Source organism: Pecten maximus, chromosome 1, assembly GCF_902652985.1.
Source record: "Pecten maximus chromosome 1, xPecMax1.1, whole genome shotgun sequence".
In the NCBI taxonomy this organism is placed as follows: domain Eukaryota; kingdom Metazoa; phylum Mollusca; class Bivalvia; order Pectinida; family Pectinidae; genus Pecten; species Pecten maximus.
The window spans coordinates 14,748,207-14,776,173 of NC_047015.1; the positions used below are offsets into that span (position 1 = coordinate 14,748,207).

The 27,967-nt window shown below is 36.5% G+C and overlaps 1 protein-coding gene across 1 annotated transcript; it reads right to left on the reverse strand.

The window, feature by feature from the left end:
- Positions 1-104: 104 nt before the first annotated feature.
- Positions 105-27,842, reverse strand: LOC117325741 (85/88 kDa calcium-independent phospholipase A2-like). Its single transcript, XM_033882185.1, has 17 exons — positions 27,726-27,842; positions 25,744-25,880; positions 23,867-23,968; positions 22,943-23,158; positions 20,750-20,927; positions 17,810-18,000; positions 16,932-17,028; positions 15,797-15,979; positions 14,572-14,687; positions 12,848-12,996; positions 12,508-12,626; positions 10,927-11,080; positions 9,805-9,955; positions 8,994-9,130; positions 8,475-8,629; positions 6,153-6,320; positions 105-5,304 (listed from the first exon to the last, which is right to left on the reverse strand). The coding sequence occupies exons 1-17, from the start codon at positions 27,798-27,800 to the stop codon at positions 5,020-5,022; spliced, it is 2,613 nt and encodes an 870-aa protein (XP_033738076.1). The 5' UTR covers positions 27,801-27,842; the 3' UTR covers positions 105-5,019.
- Positions 27,843-27,967: the final 125 nt, after the last annotated feature.

The window sequence follows — 27,967 nt, forward strand, 5'->3', positions numbered from 1 at the left end:
TACATGTTTATTATGTAATACACATTTTCATAATGATCACTTTATATATGACGGAGACTTATTACATTAATTGACTCCCATAGAACAAACAATCTAACAAAGGATAAAATCACATCTATTGCTTTATTGAAGCGTTCACAGCTACAGACTCCCAAGTTTTGATTATTAACGGAAGACAATGCTGAACAATCACATACACAACAATACTTACACTGTTATACAATAACATATGCGCCTGAAGTTAATGCCGCTATTCAGTGAGAACTATCTACTGAAAACCAAATTCCTAATGATTCCTCTTATTTCACCTGCCATCTCGCCAAAATATTTCAGTCCTTCCCCTCTCCTATTCTAAAATGACCTATTCTATTCGTTTTTTGTTCATCATTATCATGCCTCCAAAACAATTACTTTCTGAGAACAAGCCATAACAAAATTCAATTGTCAAAATCCAAGATGGTTGCCAGTCGGCCATGTTGTTTTTGGATCGGTCCCAAAATGCACAACTAGGGACCAAGGGGAACCAACAGATGACATTTGAGAAAGATCTCTTCAGCACTTTCTAAGAAACAGTAAAACAAACTTCAATTTTTCAGCCATGTCGTTTTCCAATTGGTCCATAAATGCAATATGCATAATTACAGACCAAGGGGAACTTTCATATGAAATTTGAGAAAGATCCCTTGGGTACTTTCTGAGAAATAGCAATAACAAACTTCAATTGTCAAAATCAAATATGACCGCCTTCATAGGCCATGTTGTTTTCTGATCGGTCCTAAAATGCAATATCCACAACTAGGGACCAAGGGAAACGAACTGCAATATGCACAACTAGGGACCATGCATAGTATACATGAGAATATGAATGGAGTTTAATTTTGTTATCCATAGTGTGAATTAATTGTTTGTGGTACATTGTTCAGATCCCTAGGGGTCAGTATATGCATGATGACAGGACTGTTGGTCTTGACTAATTGGTAAGGTTATTTATATACTTTTTCTATAAGGATACCTTCATAGAAAGTTAATAAAATTGTACAACTTTTTTTTATCTCGTATGTATGACAATATTATCTCAATTGTATGACTTTTTACCTTGTTTGTACAACTTTCATCTTGTACATATAAATAAATTATATTTTTTTTCATTCTAAGAAATGGCACGTACATCATGGTTGTATATTAGGCTTTCTTATAAGCGAGAAAGTTACTCAGATCAGCTCCTATCATGGCCTCACAATGTAGCAAATTTCATACATCGTAGCGGCCAATATCCCATGATAAGCAATTTATACCCAAAAAAATGCTTGTACTGGAAAAACAAAATGACAGATGATCAGAATATTCAGTAGGATGACATGTATCTGCAGTTTTATGTTAACTATGGTCATGACTATTGTAAACTTTCTATCTTCCATTTGTTTAAATCACATAGAACAAACCTAAAAGACTTGCATAAAGTATGGGACTATTAAACAGTGTCATTAAATACACTACTCGGGTACATTACTGTCACTAAACATAAAGAGGTTATACCATACATATAAAGTACGGTCGGGACATTTACATATAACAATCAATAACCATGTAAGTTATACATGTAACAAAAAAATGTTATATAAAGTGCATGATTAAACAATATCAATCTCATAGAAATGTAAACAATTAATAACAAGTTGAATGCTCCTTCATATCATAAAAAAAGTAATGTGTCAATAGACATAGGAATGGTTACATCACAACAAAGTTCAAATCAATTTTGATCAAGAAGGTACAACTTGTCAATAAATAAAACAAATAATCATTATTACTCATAATTCAGGTACACAAATTGAATGTACAATTTAATTAAATTCAAAATAGATTAACAAACTGATCAAAAAAATCTTAATGAGATATATATCAAGCACGTACAGATTTACTCCTATGTCATATCCATTACATAATTATAAACTTTTAAATTATTCATTTCATAACAATAATTTCAACAATGGAATACAAATCATCAATTCAATAAATCATGTCAAGTATATCATTAATACCTGGCTACAATGATTTTGCTGAATTAAATATACACAAAGGCCATGAATCCTTAGATAATACAAATCAGGAGGATGGAATGTACTGGCTGATTAAGTGGGCTGAGGATCTCGTTATATATTTTGATCTACAGTATTACCAGTATTGACCATCTCTCTAAAAGTCATTCAACACCAACCACTTTCAGCTTCCAGTACAGTAGGCAAACAGTAGGCAAACCACTGGATAATGATTTGTTTGGTTTGTTTTTGTTTAACGTCCTATTAACAGCCAGGGTCATTTAAGGACGTTCCAGATTTTGGAGGTGGAGGAAAGCCGGAGTAACCGGAGAAAAACCACCTGGCAACTGCCCAACGTAGGTTTCAAACTCGCAACCCAGTGGTGGAAGGCTAGTGTTAAAGTGTCGGTACACCTTAACCACTCGACCACCGTGGCCCCACTGGGTAATGAATCTCAGATCAACATCAAAATCAAACTTGAGCAGTAATTTATGTTTAAAGATTTTGTCGCAAGTTTCATTGCTACCGGGTATTTCATTGTTTGAGTAATTAAACGAGCGCCCGATTCTGATGCCAGCGCTAAGGGAATGACCCCTGTATGTCATCTTGACCTTGCAAATGACCAATGTATATCGTCTTGACCTTACAGATGACCACTGTTTGTCATCTTGACCTTGTAGGTGCCACTGTATGTCATCTTGACCTTGCAGGTGACCACTGTATGTCATCTTGACCTGGCAGATGACCACTGTATGTCATCCTGACCTTGCAGATGACCAATGTATATCGTCTTGACCTTACAGATGACCACTGTATGTCATCTTGACCTTGTAGATGACCACTGTATATCATCTAGACCTTGTAGATGACCACTGTATGTCATCTTGACCTTGCAGATGACCTGAAAACAATGAGTGATCCTCTGAACTTCATTTCATTAATATGAGCTGCAATACTTCCAAAAGAAAAGTATAAACTGGACATGATTCTATTTTGCACCCCACCCCTTCATTGTCCCTGTTACAACATGTACACAGCCACTATCTGCTTGTAATTAAGCCTGGTGCAGGTTTAGGATAGATTTCTAAGTACCAAACTTATAGTCTCTAATAGGTACAAAGTAATATTGAGTTCATACTAACGAATTCAACATCAGTAATAAACTTGTGTCAAAAATCCAAATATTATTCTAGGTCGCTATATATCGGGTATACAGTGGAACACATCACATTGTGTATAGGGAAAAGTATATCGCTATCATTTACTATGTACATGTCACATGATCACCAATTTGTTGAATATAATCTTGCATATCAACAAGAATTGTACCAGTCCTGTAGTATATTGCCCAGATGACTAGACCTGACCACACATATATCACAGGTCTATACATTAATCATTACAGGTTTATCTTACTTGGAGGGATGCACAGTTTTGAGCAATCACACGAATAAAATAACCCGATACATTAAAGTTATGTAATAATATCCTTTCATATCCTTTCACATCTATTTCAATATAATTATGTAATTATTCAGTTATATAAGATAGTATATCACAATTCCATTGTCTTATTCTCACATCTAGACAAACTCTGCCTACTGTCAAAAATAAACAAATACCATAATTTCATGTATAATATATCCTGAGGGATATACTATCTGTTTTTTTACATAATAACAAGATACATGATATTGCTTAAGGAACACTTGTCCCCTACCAGCATCTTCTAAAGGTTGTAACAGTGACCTTGACCCAAAATCCCAGGAAATCAAAAGTTTCTGAGATATTATGGTTCTTTATCATTGAGTGAGTTTTGATTGAAATTCCTCAAGGAATAAAGCTGGTAGAGCACTAATAAACGTTGGCATTAAGTACATAGTATTGTGTAACTAGTTTGTACAAAACAAGGTCTAAGTTATATATATATCAACATGATTCTCAAAGTTATATGAATGGTCAGTTTTGTAAAAGAGAACATTCAGTGTTTTACCCACAGGATCAGCCACATTCTGTACTGTTTATCTTGAATTATTTTTACTATTTGAAAATGCTTACAGATGTTACATTTTGCCTCCTGTAATCTACCCCTAGAGAGCGAGGGTAATATACAGTAAACTATCATTACTATGTTTACAAACTATAAACAGTGAGACAGTTAACACCATACTCCACTATCCAAGTGAGCCCTGGAAAGAAGTAACAGGCAGCAAGCAAAGGTGCATAACTCTCTAAACTGTGGACAAAAGACCATAGTTTCATTCTGCAATACTAAAAATTTTGACAACTAAATTGTGATCAACATTTAATAAAGGCCTTAAGGGTTATTATATAATTCTCTCCATAATGGAATACGAGACCTGATTTGGCATTATCATTTACATAGTAATTACAGATTTTCAAATTTTTTTTTAACATGGTATTACAGATTTTCAATTTTTTTTTAGAGTTCATGAGAGATATGCCATGATTACACACTGTCAGATGGAAAAAACAACATCTAGTATGGCATTAAATATATGGGAGATAACTCTTACATAGATCACAGTTAGAATGTATAAGGTAGAGGTATAGATAACATTTATAAATGGCACACTTAAAAATATGCTGCAGTTACAAAAAGCAATTTGTTCCCACATTTTATACCCTGTCAAAACAAAATCCTAGAATGTCATGTTTGGTAATCACTATACTACAAACTATTCTTTATTAACAAAAAGTCCATAAATGTCATTTACTTAACAGTAAAATGTCAATAATATTCATAATTGTGACCCTCATTTTCATGCCTTAATATCACTTCACTACCAATGTATCTCTCAAGGTTCCTCCTTCATTACATTTAGCAAACCCTGCGATAATTAACTATAAGATGATTACCAATAAGTAGATTTAATTTTAAAAGAGAAAAAGAAGCTCTTTTTTAATGCTCAATGACTCAACATTGAAGGAGGATTAACCGAGAATTCTAAATAGTACATTATGTGCCTTCCACCTCCACCAGTTGGGAGCTATCTGATGGAGGTCGTAGGGACATGTTTATGCGGTGGTATTTTCTCAGCATGCTGGCCACACGCTGGACTCGGTGTTTGTTGGCCTCAATGTAACACTGTGTTTCCCACATCATGTTGATCAGTTGTTTGTTGTCATGACAATCCAGGGGTAGGTCCAGCGACAGGTGGGGGCTGAATCGTGCAAAGGGAACATTTAGCATGCTGCACCAAGCTCGTGATCGATCCACAGGACTCCCCTCAGATGCTGTAGCCTGGTAAATTAATGTTGTAACAGTTCTACTTACATATAAACATTACTGACCCACTTAGTTCATTTCTGAATTTGAATTTCATTAACATTTCTTAATGCTAGTGTTTTAATTAATTTAAAAATTGAATTCATTATAGTAATGAAACCGCACATTAATCACTTGTTGTGAATGTTCAAGGGAAGCATGTAGGTGCCTGAGAGTACATTTAGAAAACCTTGTGGTTGCATGAGCAAGTAACCCGTACCTTTTCAGGTATATTTGGGGAACTGAGCCTTGGTTGCCTTGGTAAAAGGCAAGTGTGATTTCCAGATGCCAATCAATTATACCAGTGTTTTTTTTTAGGTTTTGAAAAATGGTAAAATTGGAGAAAGGGATTTATAGTGTTACATTCAATTTGGTAGAAATTTTTTAAAGATTTAAGATAATGTTGAGAATCCTCGACCTGAAGAAAACTGTTCCCTATATTTGATAGAACTTACATAACACAACTAATATGATATTTAAGAGTGTGATGTTTCTATGACTACACTGTCAGTCGTTAAAACGACACACTTATAACCTCTATCATGTTTACATTACCAGCCTGAAGAAAATGTTCCAGAATGTTCCCTATGTTGTCTTTTAAAATTTACATTTAAAAGGTGTTCCTTCTAGTCTTATGCCCGGAACCTGCTTACAACAGCTAGTATGAGTAATCTGTTCGATATTCATTCTGTAATACCAGTTAAGTGTTCAATCTTTTCTAAATGCATTCTTTTTGCACTTTTACAGCATGTCCATGTGAATCAAATTAATATGCAAATAATTGAAATTTCATTTTACGTCTCTAAAACTTTATTCCTGCTTACCTGATCCAGCAGCATGCTGACAAGTCCAGATATTCCCTTGGCCACTTTGTGGATCTCAAACACACTCTCGGGACGGTAAACATCAATGTGTTCATTGTGAACAACAGGAATACGACCAGTACCAAGGGAGACAACACAGGCCAGTGGGTGGGTGAGGTGGGCCTCATTCTGAGAACATCACACAGAAAATAAATCAAAACTTTCTAGAATGCACTTCACTTGTCGCTGTGACTACCAAACCTTGATACAATCCCCCTCATTTGTTACTCTATAATCTTGATACAATCCCCCTCATTTGTTCCTCTATCAAAAACCTTGATACAATCCCCCTCATTTGTTACTCTATCAAAAACCTTGATACAATCCCCCTCATTTGTTCCTCTATCAAAAACCTTGATACAATCCCCCTCATTTGTTCCTCTATCAAAAACCTTGATACAATCCCCCTCATTTGTTACTCTATTAAAAACCTTGATACAATCCCCCTCATTTGTTACTCTATCAAAAACCTTGATACAATCCCCCTCATTTGTTACTCTATCAAAAACCTTGATACAATCCCCCTCATTTGTTCCTCTATCAAAAACTTTGATACAATGCCCCTCATTTGTTACTCTATTAAAAACCTTGATACAATCCCCCTAATTTGTTACTCTATCAAAAACCTTGATACAATCCCCCTCATTTGTTCCTCTATCAAAAACCTTGATACAATCCCCCTCATTTGTTCCTCTATCAAAAACCTTGATACAATCCCCCTCATTTGTTACTCTATTAAAAACCTTGATACAATCCCCCTCATTTGTTACTCTATCAAAAACCTTGATACAATCCCCCTCATTTGTTACTCTATCAAAAACCTTGATACAATCCCCCTCATTTGTTCCTCTATCAAAAACCTTGATACAATCCCCCTCATTTGTTCCTCTATCAAAAACCTTGATACAATGCCCCTCATTTATTACTCTATAATCTTGATACAATACCCCTAATTTGTTACTCTATGAAAAACCTTGATACAATTAATGCCCCTAATTTGTTACTCTATCAAACAAAAATAGTAACTCAAAGTAGGATGTGTGGTCTGGATACTAGTGGTCAATACCCCATGGCTCAAAGTAGGATGTATGGTCTGGATACTAGTGGTCAATACCCCATGACTCAAAGTAGGATGTGTGGTCTGGATACTAGTGGTCAATACCCCATGGCTCAAAGTAGGATGTATGGTCTGGATACCAGTGGTCAATAACCCATGGCTCAAAGTAGGATGTGTGGTCTGGATACTAGTGGTTAATAGCCCATGACTCAAAGTAGGATGTGTGGTCTGGATACTAGTGGTTAATAGCCCATGGCTCAAAGTAGGATGTGTGGTCTGGATACTAGTGGTTAATAGCCCATGGCTCAAAGTAGGATGTGTGGTCTGGATACTAGTGGTCAATAACCCATGGCTCAAAGTAGGATGTGTGGTCTGGATACTAGTGGTCAATAACCCATGACTCAAAGTAGGATGTGTGGTCTGGATACTAGTGGTCAATAACATGTGACTCAAAGTAGGATGTGTGGTCTGGATACTAGTGGTCAATAACCTGTGACTCAAAGTAGGATGTGTGGTCTGGATACTAGTAGTCAATAACCTGTGACTCAAAGTAGGATGTGTGGTCTGGATACTAGTGGTCAATAACCTGTGACTCAAAGTAGGATGTGTGGTCTGGATACTAGTGGTCAATAACTCATGACTCAAAGTAGGATGTGTGGTCTGGATACTAGTGGTCAATAACTCATGACTCAAAGTAGGATGTGTGGTCTGGATACTAGTGGTCAATAACCCATGACTCAAAGTAGGATGTGTGGTCTGGATACTAGTGGTCAATAACTCATGACTCAAAGTAGGATGTGTGGTCTGGATACTAGTGGTCAATAACTCATGACTCAAAGTAGGATGTGTGGTCTGGATACTAGTGGTTAATAACCTGTGACTCAAAGTAGGATGTGTGGTCTGGATACTAGTGGTCAATAACTCATGACTCAAAGAAGAATGTGAACTACACTTCAAGACAATGAAATAGAATTTGCTTCCATTGTATCCATTATCATTACTACAGTGTGGACTGGAATCATCAGGTGTGGTACAATTCTTTGTGAAAGCTATAATATATAATCAAACATTTTCTGAAATCCATTTCATTCTGTTTCTGAAATCTCTGGCAAAGATGTGCTTTTTTTCAATAAGTAAAATCTCTGGCAAAGATGTGTTTTTTTTTCAATAAGTAATCAGTTACATCTAACCATGATACAAAAGCAAGTATCAGGTTTTCAATATACCTTCAATTTGAGTCCAGTGTTGTACTCGTGGATCTCGGTGAGCATGTCTAGTGTTGGGTTGTTGGATATCATTCCCCCGTCCACAAACCTGCCGTGAGCTCTGAAGTAGGTGGGAGCTGCACCACTCGATCGTGCTGCCTGCCACATCTTTTGTTCTGGAAACAAGACATTTGTTGCTTTTTTAATTTTTAAAGTAAATTGCACACATAAATATGAATTTTTATTATTTTGCAATAAGATGTTTTGTAGGTGTCTACCAAACAATGGCTCATTGTTTTATAGAACTGGCCTCAGACAGGAATTCTATCTATGGTAACTAGTTATATGTGGCTGTTGATTATAAGACAGGTTGTATTTGACAGGTAAACTCTACACAGGTGTGAACTTGATCTCTAATAAATAAAAATCACCTTGTCCTCAATCTCGACTATTTTTGTAAAGCATACATATACTAGTGTGGCAAGTGAAGGACATCACATAAAGTCTTGCCTGGACTGATAATAATTATAATAGTTTTACCATTAGGAAGGGGAGGTGGGTCAAACTTGACCCCATTTTTTGTGGTGGTGAATTCCCTCTGGATGGTTGGGAAGTAGGTCCTAAATAGGTGTAACTCTGTAGGGTGTCGGTCTCCATACACACCCATTACCACAACCCTGTAAAGATATTACACCTTACAAGGAACAAAGCAGATGGACTTTCTACTTAAATATGACACAAAGATCTATTATTATATAATAATTAATAAATATGTAGATAAATTTACTCAGGCACCCTGATTGCATAACAACAGGATTACATTTTATTTAATTTTTATTAGCTTAACAATTTGAAATATCTATCATTTGTGCTCCTTTTAAAAATTGACAAGAAATAAACGTAGCAACAAAGCAATGAAATTATAAATGAACAGTGTACACATTTGTTTATTTACCAAGCACTTCACATCAAGGATCCAGTAACACTTCAGTTCCAGATTCATTATTATCAATGTGCTATATTTAGTTGCACTAATTTATAATTTTAAACTGGCCTGGGGTATTCTCATCAATTTTACTTGTTCAAATTGACAATGAGAGATATATTATTATGCTGACAACGGTTTCACAAGTCATCAGAAAATCTAGAGCCCTTAAAATCTACAGAACAGCCAGAAATGTTCCAACCTGTATCCTTTTAAATGATTATCTATAATAATCAATGTTGAATCATTAAAACCTTTTTTGAATTATGAAATCTAAATTGGCAATGTTTTAATTCCATGCCTGTTGTGTTTGTAATGCATGTGACACAGATAAGCACGCTACATTTCACAATCTTAGATTCTTACTTTGGATGAATGATATCTGTCATCACTTTAGTATCTCCAAATTCCCTTTTCAACATTTCCTCAAATGGTTCAGTAGCATATGGTCTTGTTCCAGTAAAGACCTCGTCTTTTAAACGAAAGTAAAGTCCTTTCAAATACGTCAAGGATTTTCCTATGGAACAAACAACAAAAACAGCTCACACAAAAGAAAATTTATCAACTTCTGATCAATAATCACTATTATAATATAACATTTCTATTTTTTCCAAAATGATCTTTTGTTAACTTCTGATCAGTTAAGTCCAAGTATATTTAATTGATTAACTTGATTTGTTTTTGTTTTATTTTTTGTTATTTTTTTTCTTTTTGTTTAAATAGAGGTTACACAACGAGTGGTTGTTGGATATGGAATTTATTTCACACGAGTAAGTTATTTTTTAAAAGTTACAAAAGACACGAGCTTTAGCGAGTGTTTTTTGCAACTTTTAAAAAATAACTTACGAGTGTGAAATAAATTCCATATCCAACAATTTCGAGTCGTGTGACCTGTTTCTACCACAATAATATCGGCTTGAATCAAAGGGAAACGTGGCCAAGTATAATTTCGCGTATGCAAATAAAGTGTACTGGTGACGCCCGGGTCCCGGTGATGTGACGTCATTAGATTATTGATGACGTCAATAACAATTGCAGCTTGGGTCAAAGTTCACCGTGTTAGCCAATCAAAATGCGTACAGAGTTTATACCACGTGTGGTATAAACAGATTGTTAATCAACAGCTGTAATGATTAACTGATGGTCTGAAAGTTGAATAACACAGGGTATTGTGGTAGAAACATCCTTAATACATGTTCCTTGGATCTTTAAAATATTCGGAAGGCAAGAAATCATGATGCAGGATTTACAGAATAAACTGATATAATTAAAAGTAATATTCATTTTCAAATATTTGATGAATTTAAAATCAGTGGTGCCATTCTATATATGGTTAAAGAAAATGGTAAATAAGATGGTTCATTTTCTATTTTGAGGGTCCTTTAAACCCAGAAATATCCACGTGTTTGCAACGTGCGAGACATTTTAATAATAGCATATTAAGATAACAGTTACTGTTAGTAGGTTGAGAAGTTAATGAGAACATACCAATACCAATCCCGAGAGCCAAGATTCCACCTGTACTGGTCCCTCCTATCCAATCAAAACACTCCTTTATGGGAATGCCAGCCTCCATCTCTATAGCCATCAACATCTGAATGAGCACCAGTCCTCGTATACCTCCTCCATCAAGACAGAGCAACTGATATAAAATAACAGCATTTTAAAATTAGGATGAGACATGGTAAAGACAGTGATCTTTTCTTTTAAATGAACAAGATCTCTTCATTACAATGTAGTTTTCTTAAGATGCTAAGTATAATTTTGAGACAAGTGGGTGCTGATATTGTGAATGAAAACTGTGTATTAGATGTAATACAACGCCTTTTAAAATCATGCTTTTATCAGTATGGTTTATTTAGTTTAACATTCCTATTAACAGCCAGGGTCATTTAAGATCATGCCAGGTTTTGGAGGAAGAGGAAAGGCGAGTATCGTGAGAAAAACCACCAACCTACAGTCAGTACCAGCCAACTGCCCCACGTGGGTTTCGAACTCGCGACCCAGAGGTGGAGGGCTAGTGACAATGTGTAATCAGTTTACTATCAAATGGTAATGTTAAATAGTTATGTAATCTGGGCAAGTTTATATACATGCATCAATATTTACTACCTTCTACTGTGATGGCTTTGAGTAACTAGTAGTTTGATCCATACTATTCATTTCACTTTATTGAATCATAGTTATATACATGTATAGATATGCATGCTATAATGTCATATGCCAATGCATTGCTCTAGCCGTGCTGATGTAATTGTATGAATAATGCCAATGAGATGTACACTCTCAAGACTAATAGGGAATTGAATTGAATGTCCAAGTAGTCTAGGTGAGAACACAGATCAATTTCTGTAATAATAAAACCTCCATGTCCAAGTAGACCGGTCAGGTTAAAACACAGTTCAATTTCTGTAACAATAAAACCTCCATGTCCAAGTAGACCGTCAGGTTAAAACACAGATCAATTTCTGTAACAATAAACCTCCATGTCCAAGTAGACCGGTCAGGTTAAAACACAGATCAATTTCTGTAACAATAAAACTTCCATGTCCAAGTAGACCGGTCAGGTTAAAACACAGATCAATTTCTGTAACAATAAAACCTCCATGTCCAAGTAGACCAGGTTGGAACACAGATCAATTTCTGTAACAAAAAACCTCCATGTCCAAGTAGACCAGGTGGGAACACAGATCAATTTCTGTAACAATAAACCTCCATGTCTAAGTAGACTAGATGAGAACACAGATCAATTTCTGTAACAATAAACCTCCATGTCCAAGTAGACTAGATGAGAACACAGACCAATTTCTGTAACAATAAAACCTCCATGTCTAAGTAGACTAGATGAGAACACAGATCAATTTCTGTAACAATAAAACATCCATGTCCAAGTAAAACAGGTGAGAAAATGATCATGATCATGATTTCCTTTTATCTTTCTCTGCAGTTTCCAAAGAATCATTATTGATGAACAATGTCTCTGTTGATTCCATCAATGTACCCCTTTATATAGTTTCTATTATCATAATTGCTGGATTTTATTTATACATATAAGGTAAGTTTACTTACTCTATCACCTGGTGGAATACCAGTGCCAGAGTCGGGTGAATCAAGACCAAATCCTGCCTCTTCCGCCTTGGTTAATGTCTCGTCAAAAGGGAACGATGCAAACATTTCATCCAGAATGGCTGAAAATGATGTTACACTTAGTCTATTAATTTCTAACTTATTTTTGTAAATCAGAAAATATATTAAATTTCTGGTTGAACAGAAAAAAATAGGTATAGATTTTAAATTGAAACTGAAATTCTGGTTGTCCTGTTTAAGCCCTGCAATGTTCACCTAAAACTGGTACACCAGCAATAAAATGAAGAACCTCAACCCGATCAGTTGTTTTATATTGTTGTACCTGTTTTATCGGCATCCATCATGTTTTTCATGGTTTCATCAGGGGTACCAGCATAAGTTCCCTCACAGAAACAGCCTTTCTGACAGCCCTTTACCTCAGCAGAACAACGCCGTGCCCCAGACACATGCAGTATGAAAATGATTATATCTCTGTAAAGACAGGACGTCATGATAACAGTACAAGATTCACCAAATTATTATCTATTTATACCATCATCAAAAAACTATTCATTATTGGTAAACAATAATTTGGTGAATTATAGTCCCCCACAAGATGCAGGTCAAATTGAATTATTTGAATTAAGAACGTGACAAACTGCTTCATCCAGTTGAACACATGCCCCAAGCAAAGAGTTTCAGTGACAATTGATAGTGATGTTGGTGACATAGCCTATATAGGCAAGCTAAAGTGTAAAAGGATGGTTAACAAACACAACACAATCCCACAATCCCTATAGTTCAGTAGCTGGGACTAATAAACACGCATTTCAAATCAATTTTATTTCATATTAATCAAGTAGCATAAAAAGTGCTACAATTGTAGTCAGGTTAAGCTAAGAGAAAGTGAATAAGGCTCATAATATGTGTAACCCAGCCTCCTGTTTGATGTTCGGAATAACATACCTATGACATATTTGGTGCCAATTTTACATACAGTAACACTGACCTTTGATCTTGACTATAACTTTGATATTTAAAATCCTCTATATATATAATCAGTATGAATGTGACAGCAAAAATTGGCCTTTTACCAATCAGTTGAACTTGTCACATGTCTGTCCAATGCAAACATATTGAAGTTTCAACAAAATGACTGAACCACTTGAGTGGTGAAAATTCAATAACAAGAGTAATAACAAAGTGGTTAACAGAATAACAGAAAAGTTCTATTTAAAGCTACAATTAACCAAACCGCAAACCAATGTGTTATACAAAATTGATTCTTCCATTCTGACAGCAGAAGGATTTGAAACAATTTGCTACATTTTTTTCCTATTGGACCTGCTTTTCCTGCCCCGGAGTGTTGCCGTTTATACAAAACTAATTCCCTTTCCTCCAAAGGATACTTCTGACCAAATTTGACCAAAATCCATTCACTCATTCGTGACTAGTAGAGATTAAAAGGACATATGTAACTCTATTTTCCTATTGGGCTCAGCTCCTCTGATTTCAAAGATTTCCAGTTCATCAATAATTACTGTTACAGTATTAATAGACTATAAAAGCATTACCATATAAAGTTACCAGACAAAAAGTACAATACACAATATTTCAATATTTACTGAATTTTCAAAACATTCAGTTTGTATAACATTCTGTCCCTTTTTTTTCTTATAATTTAATTTTGCTTGTAACAAGCATTTTCATTGGCTCAAAAAATTATGTTATCATCTCATAACATAAAAAAAATAAAAGGACGTCAGCGGAGTAATCGTTGTTCACGGGATTTTGTATTTATCGATGTGTTTTTAAATATCTGGAGCAAAATAAACATGTTAAACTTAATGAAAATGTTTCTTATGGTTGTTAATTAAATTATAAGGGTTAACTGTAATATTGTTTTTACGTTATTGAGCAATAACACAAAAAACTGGGGTGTACTCTTTTCATAAACCGCTTTGCGGTTTATTCAGAGTACACCCCAGTTTTTTGTGTTATTGCTCAATAACGTAAAAAAAATATTACAGTTAACCCTTAAATAAATTGGTACTTGTCAGTTCTTACTTGTTCTTGCTGTTGTTTACAGTGGCGATGTGTCTGGCTGTCTGGTTCTGTGCATTACGCAGATTAACGTCTGCTCCAAACACCACCAAAGTACGCACCATCTCAACATCATCATTCTATCAAATGAACACTTACATTAAGTTGGTATTTACACATTTAAGGAAAATATTATGATATAGCGAAACCTACTTAAGCACGATCACCTGAAATAAGCGATCACCTCCCTTAAATGTATATGTATATATAATAATGTAGATCAGTCTGTAAGTTCGCCTGATAGAAAACACTATATAATGATACCCTTAAATAAGCAGCCTCCCAGCTAGCTGTCTAATGCGATCAGCGGTCACAAAACTTCAGCTTAAGGTGTTATCTCCACTTGTTTTCAGTGGTTATCTGGACAGAAAATGACACCAAAACATCACAGTATATTAACAAGAATTCATCTAGAGCAATTCTTATTACAATGTGTAATTGAAGAAATCCACAAGTAAGGTTTGAAATGTTGGGATTCGCAGGTTGTTTACATTGATACGGTCAGCTTGCAAAGTGGGGCAACTCTTACAGACCCATCAACAATATTTCACAAACAAAACAAATCAATCCCAGCTTGTGTAATCAATCAGCTTATACTTTTCAAAAGAAGTTGAATTTTTTTGTGGTAGCTGTACATGCTATCAAAAGCCTAACGATTTATAATTATATGCAATCAGAAAAGACTTAGCTTGCCACCATATTTTGCATGAGAAAACAAATACGCATCAACGAAGCACACATCATGTCAAAAGGACAAAAGGAGGGGTGCCAATTTGGGCTCTCTGGTGACTACTATAAGGAGGGGTGCCAATTTGGGCCCTCTGATGGCTACTATGATAAGGAGGGGTGCCAATTTGGGCCTTCTGGTGGCTACTATGATAAGTTTTATTTTGTGTATATAGATACCCTGAGGCTAGGTGGTCATGATATGACTGATTATGACATGAAATTTAGGTAATATGTAACAAATTGAAAAAAATAGCCCATAGTCAAAAAGTATGTCACTTGTAACCAGCACTAGATCTGCCAAAACCTCTCTGAGAAATAAGGTTAAAGAATGGATGAAAAGCCATTTAAATAAACCACCATCTGATGATGTGGGCTGAAAACCACACAAATTTATGTACAGTGAACATTGATTGTTATAGAGAAAGTTAACAACATACATATCATACAGTTTCAAGCTTACCCGGACAGCTAGGTGTAGAGGTGTGTCTCCATTTTGGTCAGCTATCCTGGCGTCAGCACCGTAACACAACAACACCATTATACAATCAATCCTCTTTTCCTGCTGCATGATGTGTAGAGGTGTGTGGCTGGTATTACTCCGAACATTCACATCACATTTAGTTTTACACAACAGCTCCATCATCTGCATTTGTTTAAAGCATTCAACAGTTATCATAGTGATATTTCTATCAATTTAGAGAATGCAAATACTGATAATTGTTTTAATTTAGTTATAAAATCGTCATTTTGTTCTGATAAATTTGAACAGGATTGTGAACAAGTAAGCGAGCTCCATCCATGACTTTGGAACCTCAGCTGTGAGTAATGCATCATGTAGAAGGTAGCATAATGACATTGATTTCGATCAGACTTGACCATTACTGTAAATCACACATTTCTGTGAGTCCAGGAGATGCTGAAGAAGCTAAAATCAATCTGTTGTCCCTGATGTAACACTTTTAAAAAAAATAAAATTTCTAAGTTATCCACTGTTTAGTTTGGCAATATATTTCTCTTTAGATTAACCAAGCACAAGGTGGCTATGCAGGTTAATTTCAGACCACAGTTTGTTTGTTTGCTGGGTTTAATTTATCGCCCTATCACCCCTTGAACAGCCGGGGTCATTTTGAAGCAGGGCTTTCTTGTAGTAGTTGGTGACTACCACACTGAACAACATACAGAGGCCCTGTGGCATGCCATCCAGAGCAACTAGAGTAAAGTGTCTTGCCCATGGACACAACCACAACAGCATAGACCGGCCCATTTCTCAGCTTCCTGAGAAACACAACCCAACACAAATGGGGAGCTCCGAAATACACACCTCAGATCTTCACCTAATATTACGTGGCTGGCACTCTAACCAACTGAACTGTTGCAGCCCCTAAAAATCCACTGGTTATTTCAGTGCGCTCATATTAGAAAATGGTTCCACCATCTGCTGACAACGTCTTCATAATATGTTGTTCGTTCATGCGAGGAAACCAACCACTGCACAAATGTGTAACCAAGCCTCTTTATAACAAAAAGCCTAAGAGACAAAAATTTACGGGCCAAAAAGGGACAAAGATTTATCTAATAATCATTTCATAGCATACCTTATCAGTCCTTGCCCAGTGAAATGGAGTACCTCCATTTTTGTTATCTTGCAAGCTCGCCAGGTCTGGAAACTTGTTCAAGAGAATTTCCACACACCTACCAAGTACAAGACAAAGCTAGAATATTACATGTTCCACACGACACAATGTGGTTTAACTTCAAGAAATGTTATCAAGAATGCATTATATGGTTATACAAAATTGGGAAATGCTCTTATTCCTACTTTTATGACAAAAAACAGATCAAAATGTAATAAAAATTAAGCAATATTTCAATACATGTCAAAAGTTAAAAAAAAACAAAAAGTCCAATCTGATTGCACAGGATTACTGTATTTATATAACCCTTAAAGAAATGGTAAGCATATAAACATTTTAACTATTCACAATCCACAGCAAACTTGGCAAAACTTACCCACCTCTCTCACTAAGACTTACACTAAATGACTTCAACCACTTTGTTGAACGGCATAATAAACATTTGCTTTATTTACGAAAAATATAATTATATACAACGTATATATAAAATTAACAAATTGGTCAAGGACATTATGGCAATCTGATTAGAAATCAGTCTTTCATGATTACTGGAATATTTTAAGAATAACAGAGGTCCTTTTTACAGAATTGTGTGCAGATATCATTTCAATTTCTGACTTCAAAATCAATTAATTTTTAATCTAATCAATTCTCAATTTAATACCTTTAATTGCTTTCACTTAATAGATGATTTGAAATTTGAGTGATATTCTAAGATTAAAGTAAATGAACATGACAATATTGAGAACCATTGAATTTTGCAATGCATTCTTTTGGATCAAAAACTGATGATTTATAAGATTTTACTAAAAATTCAGCAACCGCTATGCTTTGTTTACCTGATGTAACCTGCCTTGACAGCCAAGTGGATCGGAAAGCTATCAGCCGAGGAAATACATGGGTTAGCTCCAGCTTGTATCAGTTCCTCTACTGCCTCTGACAAGCCCTTCTCACAAGCTACACTGAGGCAGGTCTGGCCTTTGTGGTTCATCCAGTCCATCACCTTGTTAACGTCAATGCGAGTCAATACCTACAAATATCACAAGCACTACAGCAATACTCATTTATAACTATATATCAGCTAGGTTTGTTTACCTTTGGACCTTAAACAGGTGCAGGTCTAACATGAAGTCTGATACACAGGTCAAGGTCTAACATGGAGTCTGGTACACAGGTCAAGGACTAACATGGAGTCTGGTACACAGGTCAAGGACTAACATGGAGTCTGGTACACAGGTCAAGGACTAACATGGAGTCCGATACACATGTCAAGGTCTAACATGGAGTCTGGTACACAGGTCAAGGACTTACATGAAACTGATACACAGGTCAAGGTCTAACATGGAGTCTGGTACACAGGTCAAGGTCTAACATGGAGTCTGGTACACAGGTCAAGGACTAACATGGAGTCTGGTACACAGGTCAAGGTCTAACATGGAGTCTGGTACACAGGTCAAGGTCTAACATGGAGTCTGGTACACAGGTCAAGGTCTAACATGAAGTCTGGTACACAGGTCAAAGACTAACATGGAGTCCGATACACAGGTCAAGGTCTAACATGGAGTCTGGTACACAGGTCAAAGACTAACATGGAGTCTGGTACACAGGTCAAGGTCTAACATGGAGTCTGATACACAGGTCAAGGTCTAACATGAAGTCTGATACACAGGTCAAGGACTAACATGGAGTCTGGTACACAGGTCAAGGTCTAACATGAAGTCTGGTACACAGGTCAAGGTCTAACATGGAGTCTGGTACACAGGTCAAAGACTAACATGGAGTCTGATACACAGGTCAAAGTCTAACATGGAGTCTGATACACAGGTCAAGGTCTAACATGGAGTCTGGTACACAGGTCAAGGTCTAACATGGAGTCTGATACACAGGTCAAGGACTAACATGGAGTCTGATACACAGGTCAAGGTCTAACATGGAGTCTGGTACACAGGTCAAGGTCTAACATGAAGTCTGGTACACAGGTCAAGGTCTAACATGGAGTCTGATACACAGGTCAAGGTCTAACATGAAGTCTGGTACACAGGTCAAGGACTAACATGGAGTCTGGTACACAGGTCAAGGTCTAACATGGAGTCTGGTACACAGGTCAAAGTCTAACATGGAGTCTGGTACACAGGTCAAAGTCTAACATGGAGTCTGGTACACAGGTCAAGGACTAACATGGAGTCTGGTACACAGGTCAAGGACTAACATGGAGTCTGGTACACAGGTCAAGGTCTAACATGGTGTCTGGTACACAGGTCAAGGACTTTCATGGAGTCTGGTACACAGGTCAAGGACTTACATGGAGTCCGGTACACAGGTCAAAGTCTAACATGGAGTCTGGTACACAGGTCAAAGTCCAACATGGAGTCTGGTACACAGGTCAAGGACTAACATGGAGTCTGGTACATAGGTCAAGGACTAACATGGAATCTGGTACACAGGTCAAAGTCTAACATGGAGTCTGGTACACAGGTCAAGGTCTAACATGGAGTCTGGTACACAGGTCAAAGTCTAACATGGAGTCTGGTACACAGGTCAAAGTCTAACATGGAGTCTGGTACACAGGTCAAGGACTAACATGGAGTCTGGTACACAGGTCAAGGACTAACATGGAGTCTGGTACACAGGTCAAGGTCTAACATGGTGTCTGGTACACAGGTCAAGGACTTTCATGGAGTCTGGTACACAGGTCAAGGACTTACATGGAGTCCGGTACACAGGTCAAAGTCTAACATGGAGTCTGGTACACAGGTCAAAGTCCAACATGGAGTCTGGTACACAGGTCAAGGACTAACATGGAGTCTGGTACACAGGTCAAGGACTAACATGGAATCTGGTACACAGGTCAAAGTCTAACATGGAGTCTGGTACACAGGTCAAGGTCTAACATGGAGTCTGGTACACAGGTCAAAGTCTAACATGGAGTCTGGTACACAGGTCAAGGACTAACATGGAGTCGAATACACAGGTCAAGGTCTAACATGGAGTCTGGTACACAGGTCAAGGTCTAACATGGAGTCTGGTACACAGGTCAAGGACTAACATGGAGTCCGATACACAGGTCAAGGTCTAACATGGAGTCTGGTACACAGGTCAAGGTCTAACATGGAGTCTGGTACACAGGTCAAGGTCTAACATGGAGTCTGGTACACAGGTCAAGGTCTAACATGGAGTCTGGTACACAGGTCAAGGTCTAACATGGAGTCTGGTACACAGGTCAAGGTCTAACATGGAGTCTGGTACACAGGTCAAGGTCTAACATGGAGTCTGGTACACAGGTCAAGGTCTAACATGGAGTCTGATACACAGGTCAAGGTCTAACATGGAGTCTGATACACAGGTCAAAGTCTAACATGGAGTCTGGTACACAGGTCAAGGTCTAACATGGAGTCTTGTACACAGGTCTAGGTCTAACATGGAGTCTGGTACGCAGGTCAAGGTCTAACATGGAGTCTGGTACACAGGTCAAGGTCTAACATTGAGTCGAATACACAGGTCAAGGTCTAACATGGAGTCTGATACACAGGTAAAGGTCTAACATGGAGTCTGGTACACAGGTCAAGGTCTATTATGGAGTCTGATATAAAGGTCTCAGACTTAAATGAAGTCTGATACACAGATTTATTGCTTACATATAATATGGTACAAAGGATAAACTGGAGTCTATTACACCCATGTCTCCAGTAGAAAATGGATTCTTATGGAAAAGTTAAATATCAAACCCAAATATAGGACAGTTGAAATCACAAGGAATTTGAATATTTTATGGTAGTTACAGGTATGGTCTTTGGGTCTGCTTGAACAGCATAGTGGTATACAGTGTCTCCATTTAAATCTTGAACTTCCATGGAAGCACCACAGGCCTGTAGCTCCTGGACACACTGAAGTTGTCTCCCGATAATGGCTGCCATCATCGGGGTAGCGCTTGTAGCTGTACATTGACTGTTTATGAGACTGTAAACATTCAAAAGGAAGATTACATTGTACTTAGCATTTTACTTCCAGATATCTTTATATTTAATGTCAGACATGACATGGTACAACATAAAAATATCTGTGCCTAATCTCATTTTCATAAAGAGTCTGAATTAAACACAATTTATGTATACAGAGACAAGTTCAAAACATGTCAAAAGTAAGTGAAAAGTGAATTCAACAATACAGACACAATCTAAAATTCCAATTGGACAGTAGTGTTTTCATATAAAAATAACAGCATCTCATCAGCATACATAAGAGATTGGCAAATTTTGCAAATCTCTTATATAACAAGAGATTCTAGAGGGATCTTGGCACCCACCAAAGAATGATCCCTCTTGGTTCTATGTCAGACAAATCTTCGCTCTACTTTTCCTTCTTGCTTCATTTACTCTTAATAATCTAATATCATGCAAGAACAAGTAGAATCGTCCCTTCAGTACTTTTCAAGAAAAAGCGATAAGAAACTTCAATTATCAAAATCCAAGATAGCTACCTGTCAGCCCTTTTGTTTTCCTGACCTAAATACCTAATTTATTTGGCACAACTAGGGACCAAGGGGATCTTACTCATCACATTAGAGAAATATTCTTCCGGTACTATTCAAGAAATAGAGATAACAAACTTCAATTCTCAAAATCCAAGATGGCCCAATGACAGCTATTTTCTTTTCCAGATGAAAAATCTAACTTAAATTAGCACATCTACATAACAAGGAGAACCGATAAACAAGAGATCCCAGAGGGATCTTGGCGCCCACCATTGAATGATCTTCATAGGTTCCATGTCAGATTGATCTTTTCTCTACTTTTCCCTTCCTCTAAGTCTTACTAAATCTGTGTAAATTCAGAAACAGCCCTCTATAGCTAGTACTTTTCAAACAAGGGGAACCTATATATAAAATTTAAGATTTAGCGATAATGGCTGTCTGTCGGCCATGTTGTTTTTGGATTGGTCCCAATATGCAAAACTAGGCACTGAGGGGAACCTACATATGAAATTTGAGAAAGATCCCTTCAGTACTTTCTGAGAAATAGCGATAACAAACTTCAATTGTCAAAATCCAAGATGGCTGCCTGTCGGCCATGTTGTTTTCTGATTAGTCTCAAAATGCAATATGCAAAACTAGGCACTGAGGGGAACCTACATATGAAATTTGAGAAAGATCCCTTCATTGCTTTCTGAGAAATAGCGATAACAAACTTCAATTGTCAAAATCCAAGATGACTGCTTGTCGGCCATGTTGTTTTCCGATTGGTCGCAAAGTGCAATATGCATAACTAGGCACCAAGAGGAACCTACATATGAAATTTGAGAAAGATCCCTTCAGTGCTTTCTGAGAAATAGCGATAACAAACTTCAATTGTCAAAATCCAAGATGGCTGCCTGTCGGCCATTTTGTTTTCCAATTGGTCTCAAAATGCAATATGCATAACTAGGCACTGAGGGGAACCTACATATGAAATTTGAGAATTTAAGATCCCTTCAGTACTTTCTGAGGATTAGCGATAACAAGAATTGTTTACGGACGGACGGAGGGACGGACCACGGACCACGGATGCAGGGCGATTTGAATAGCCCACCATCTGATGATGGTGGTCTAATAAAGTTTAAGGAATATCCTTTTCAAGAAATTTCAATAACAAACTTCAATTCTCAAAATCCGAGAAGGCAGTATGTCATCTATTTCGTTTATCTGATCAAAAATGTAAATTGTGTTGGCACAACTAGGGACCAAGGTGAATTTACACATGAAGTTTGAGAAATATCCATCCAGTATTTTTCAAGATGTATCAATAACAAGGATTGTTGAAATTTGGAGGGACAACAAATCGACAACTGACACACAACAGAAGGACCACTGACAGACGAGTGACGCAGGGCGATTTGAATAGCCTAGCATCTGAAGATGGTGGGCTAATAGCTGAAATGTTTTCTTTTTTACTTCGGTTTTTATTGAGTATGTTTGGGGTTTTTCACAATGCACTGACCTCTTAATGTCTGTAAATTTAAAGCATTCAAACAAGCCAACAAAAGCAGCAACATGGGCTGTTGTCCAGGTCTGATGGTCCCGCATGCAATCACACACTTTCTGCATGACCTTTTCATTAGCCATAGAGCTACTACAGTTTGTCAAGGCATTCAGTTTAGGTGTGAAGACATTAAACAAAGCATAAGCCTCCCCCTCATTTGTCAGACGGAATATGCTGCAATAAAAAAATTATATTGATTATCCTTAAATTTGACTGATTGAGCTTCTGGGTTCAAGCATAAGTTATAAAGTATTAAGAAAATTTGCTACCATTTCAAATCGATCAAAGCTTTCAAATGAGAAAATGGTTTCGGCAAAATTTTAGAATACCTGTGTCTAATAGTAACAGTTTGACAAAACTTAACACATCCACAGACATAAATAAATATAACTGTTTAATGTAACCAAATGTATAACTGAAATTGAGGATATTATTTTAAATAAAAAAAAACGGTCTACTTTATACATGTACCACATTTGGTATAAAGTACAACTAATACTAATACTTCTTTCATGAAAATGTAAATAAGCGACATTTAAATGTAAAACTCACATCAAAATCATGCAATTAGGGAAAAAATACAGAGATGTTTGGAAAATATATTATATCTTTATTATCTTTATATTATTTTTTTGACAAGGAAAAAGAAAAAATTCTGTTTCATATCGTTAATGTTACATGGCACCAAACACTAAATCAATACGGTTTCATAGACTTGCCAGGGGGGGGGGGGGGGGGGGGGGGGGGGTTATCGTTAATCCTATTGTAATTTGTTTTAAAAAAGGTTGGCTACAATTTAGCCATTTATGGGCAAAAACATCAATCATAGACCTATAATGCTGAGGTTTAACCAATTACACATGTACATCTAGATATGCTCACCTGAAGATCTTGCTTTGTACTCCCCTTGTATAGACCACACACTCATAACTGCCAGATCTACGGAACAGCGTCACATTGCCATCATTATTCCTTATTGTCAATCTATGGACAAAACATTTTTAAACTTAAGTGTACATCCTTTAAATTTTGCTTTCATTAATCTTGTGCACATATCCTTGTAAGTTTTTATAATTATTTGACATTTGTAAACTTGAAATTTTAACTAAGATTCTCCAACATTTCACCAAAATAATTGTTAGTAAGAAGCTTTTTCATTGGTTGATGATTTTCCTGATATGTAACAGTATAAAGTTCATCTATGCATGACCTTCTTATAATCATAGGCCTCTGTTGTTGACAGTCACACCTTCATATGAAAGGAATGATGATTTTTTTAATCAGAATATCATATTTTAATGATAACGACACATCCCTACATACTTTAGATTGACAAATCCTGAACACATTAGTTTATAACACTAAAATATTTTGAATTACAAGTGTATGTCAATTTGAAACAAGGCTTAAGGAAGCATTTTTGTAGATATATTCCCTGGTAAATCTAAAGATTACTATTAGAATTACTGTTTAATAAAAATGAAAAATCATGAAATATTCATTTATCTACACAAAACTTAACTGATATGAATCAATCTAAGCTTACACATTGTTGAACACAACATATAAAATACATATTATTAAATATTGATCATGTAAGAAAAGATGACAGAATAGTCATGATGCTGGATATGACAGGCTACATTATACATGTATTGCTATAAATTGCTAGCCCTTTAATATATGACCTCACAAAGGAAATAAAACTTCAAAAAATAAGAGGTCAACGCATGGGCCTTATCAGTCATCTGACTATATAGTGACAAGTGAACTATATTGAAGTATACTATAGCAAGTGTAGTACAATTATATTTTTTTTATTTCAAAGTGCATGTGTATTTCATGAGAAATACATGAATATGTATTGGCCTTCTTGATACCAAACCTCTTGGGAGACACCATTCCTTTTTTAAGACCACTTGATATCAGCTCTATATAGGCTCCTATTAGAGGCCTATAGGAGAACCACTCTATTGTTGGCCATGGCAGCCATCTTGGATTTGGAACCAGATCGAAAAAAAAAAAATTGGTCATATCAGGATCATCTCAGGCAGTTCGAGCTGAATCTCACTGATGGAACTTCAAATGTGTGGAATGTGTTTTTCAAGATGATGACCATAGTGGCCATCTTGGATTTTGGACCAACTCTAAAAATAACAACAATTGGTCCATTTAAGGATAATTTCAGGCAGGTTTGAGCTGAATCCCATGGGTGGAACTTGAAAAAAAGATTGAAACGTGTTTTTCAAGATGGCAGCTTCAAGACTAGGTCAGGACCATCTCAAGATCATTTCAGGAAAGTTGGAGCTGAATTCAACTGGTTAAACTTGAAAAGAAGTTTAAAATTAGGTGATGTTTATACGAAAACAATGTTTCCGAAATCATGTTTCAAAATAGCAGCCATGCCTGCCATGTCAAAGTTTTCACCAGACGAAAAAAAACAACAACACTTTGTTGTCCCTCAAAGCTTCCTTAACATTCCCACCAATTTTCAGTGAAATGGCACCTGCAGTGCAGTGAAACCAAAAAATAATTCAAACTGTGTGTTCAAGACCGTCTCATGACCACTTCAGTTCAATTTGAGCTGACTTCAACCAGAGAGACTTGAAAGGAAAACTGAAATGCTCAGTAAGAACAAGAGACAGTATATGGAGATGCACAAAGTGAAAGCATGTAATAGGATAGCTATTAGGTCGTCAGACGACCTTGAAAGTCATACAAATTGCTTTGAAAACATTAATTAAAACCAACTTAATTACCCTGAGTGATCTTCAGGCTTTACAACTTGCACTTTAAATGGGCTGATGTTGGCTGATGCTGCATCCACAATCCCTTTAATTCCTCCAACAACTTGCTTGAAGAATCCAGCCATGTTTTGGCTTGAGATTTCTGGTGTCTGAATAAGATGTGAGAAAATCATTAAAGTGAAAGTTAGAGAACTAAAGAAGTGACTGGAAAAGCAACATAGGAGACAACCAGAGCCTCCCAAGTTAAAATAAACATCCAAACAGATCTAGACCAGTTTTCTATTAAGCTATGGCACTGTATAAAGAAACCCAACTCCACTTTCTAAGTATGATAAGGATACAGTTACTTGCATATATATAGTGTCAATATAGAAAACCTTCACAAGAATATTTAGCCAAAAGGTATCTTACTATAGTAATAACTAGGCATACATTCAGAGATTCATCTATGCATAGCTTCACCTTCTTATACAAGGAGATCTTGAGTCGTATCACTGCTAACATTACAAAACTTACAATAGAATATCCACAATATGCCATACCACTTTGTTCAGACAGATTTCTTATGAGGTATATTACATTGGAGGAATAAAACCTGAACTTAGATTCTGTTTCTTTGAAATCCATGCCACATTATAGACAACGTAGAGATAGCTGAGTATAGCACTCCATTTCAACTCCCATTCACACTGCAAACTGGAAAGGAACATATTATCCTACTAGTATGAGTAAGTATGGCATGCAACCTTATACTCTCTCCTCCTTACAAAGTCTTCACCCCCAAAGACAACCAAAACCTATATACAACTGTAGCTAAGTTCTTTATCCTCAAGGAAGCCTTTCAATTTCCAAAAGCTTTTACATGAAGTAGTCATGCAATGGCACCAAATCTGTAATAGGAAGGAGAAATAAAAACTACCCTGCCCGTGCTGGGCTTCTAACTAGCGACCAGTCACCTTTAGCTGTCAAGGCAAACAGGAAATTCCTGCTAGCTTGAACTTTAAGGTGACCTTATACTCTCTACTTTTACAATACATATATGTACATCATTTTGTACATGTATACATTGTATATATGGAGATCGAGCATTTAATATGAATTCCGGTGTGCTTGTCTTGTGTCGTATGTGACAAAGGCACTGCTTGTATCCGCGATATAAAATTCACCAACTTGGTACACAATCAAACTGTTTTGTCAGGATTTCAACTGCAGTTTATATAATTGCAAGATCAGGTTTTAACCTTCCTTTTTATCTGTAAACATCTAGAGGACAGTCACCCAGAGAGTGAATGGCTTAAACGACTTGCCATAAATACAACAACTCGATCAAGTCAATTGGCTTATTAAGTCTCCAATATTGAAAGAAACATGCAGATGTTGTTAAAGTACATGTATACAAAATCATAAACAGTATCAGAAGAATTTGATCACTATGGCTCCCGTTACTTCGACTTGAGAACACTCGAAAAAAATAATGAAATTACATTCTAGGCCAACAGATTACCAGAAGAAGAAATATCCGATATCAGCGGCTAAACGACGAACCCTCTTAGTTTTCACCTACATGTTATATAATTACTTTGTTACATACTCGAACAGATAACCAATATAATGATTTTGACATGAAGTTGATTAACAACAACATTTTCCGAAAGGGGTGAAACTACACAATATTCCAACTAGCCCGTGTTTACTCTGGCCCTGACACCATGTCTGGGGTATATGGTGTCAGGCCGGGCCAGAGGAAACTGGCTAAATTCCAACGGGATGCATATGCTCACAGGCGTCTGAAGTTCTGACAGTAAACTGAGATATAATACCATATAAAAATAAGAGTATCTACTATCAAAAAAAGAATAGTAGATACTCTTATTTTTTATATGGTATTATATCTCAGTTTACTGTCGGAACTTCAGACGCCTGTGATATGCTACAACTTAATTAGGACGCGACACATTACATGTCTGGTCATGGACCGTGCCAAAACGTACTACCTTACTGCCTGAATGCAGATCTAGAAATGTCCATGAAACTATGGCTAATTCTAACAAACTGGTTTTTCTTGGCATGAAATAATTCCTAGTTCTGGTTTCTCAGAATCGGACACCGGTGATGATGTTTGTTTTTTGTGTACCATCAATGTCAGTTAGACGTTTCGCTTCATGATTGAGAAAATAAACGTTTGGGCTACACATTAGAGAGCTCCTATCACGTTTTTTATTCCCCGCGAAATTTG

Excerpts from the sequence above, each read along its gene's own strand:
- LOC117325741 (XM_033882185.1), bottom strand. The coding sequence starts at position 27,800 with ATGCCAAGAAAAACCAGTTTGTTAGAATTAGCCATAGTTTCATGGACA. Across the intron at positions 14,688-15,796 it reads CTCTACACCTAGCTGTCCGG|AATGATGATGTTGAGATGGT; the intron begins GTAAGCTTGAAA and ends TTCATTTGATAG. Across the intron at positions 8,630-8,993 it reads CCCACCTCCCCTTCCTAATG|AACAAAAGATGTGGCAGGCA; the intron begins GTAAAACTATTA and ends TCTTGTTTCCAG.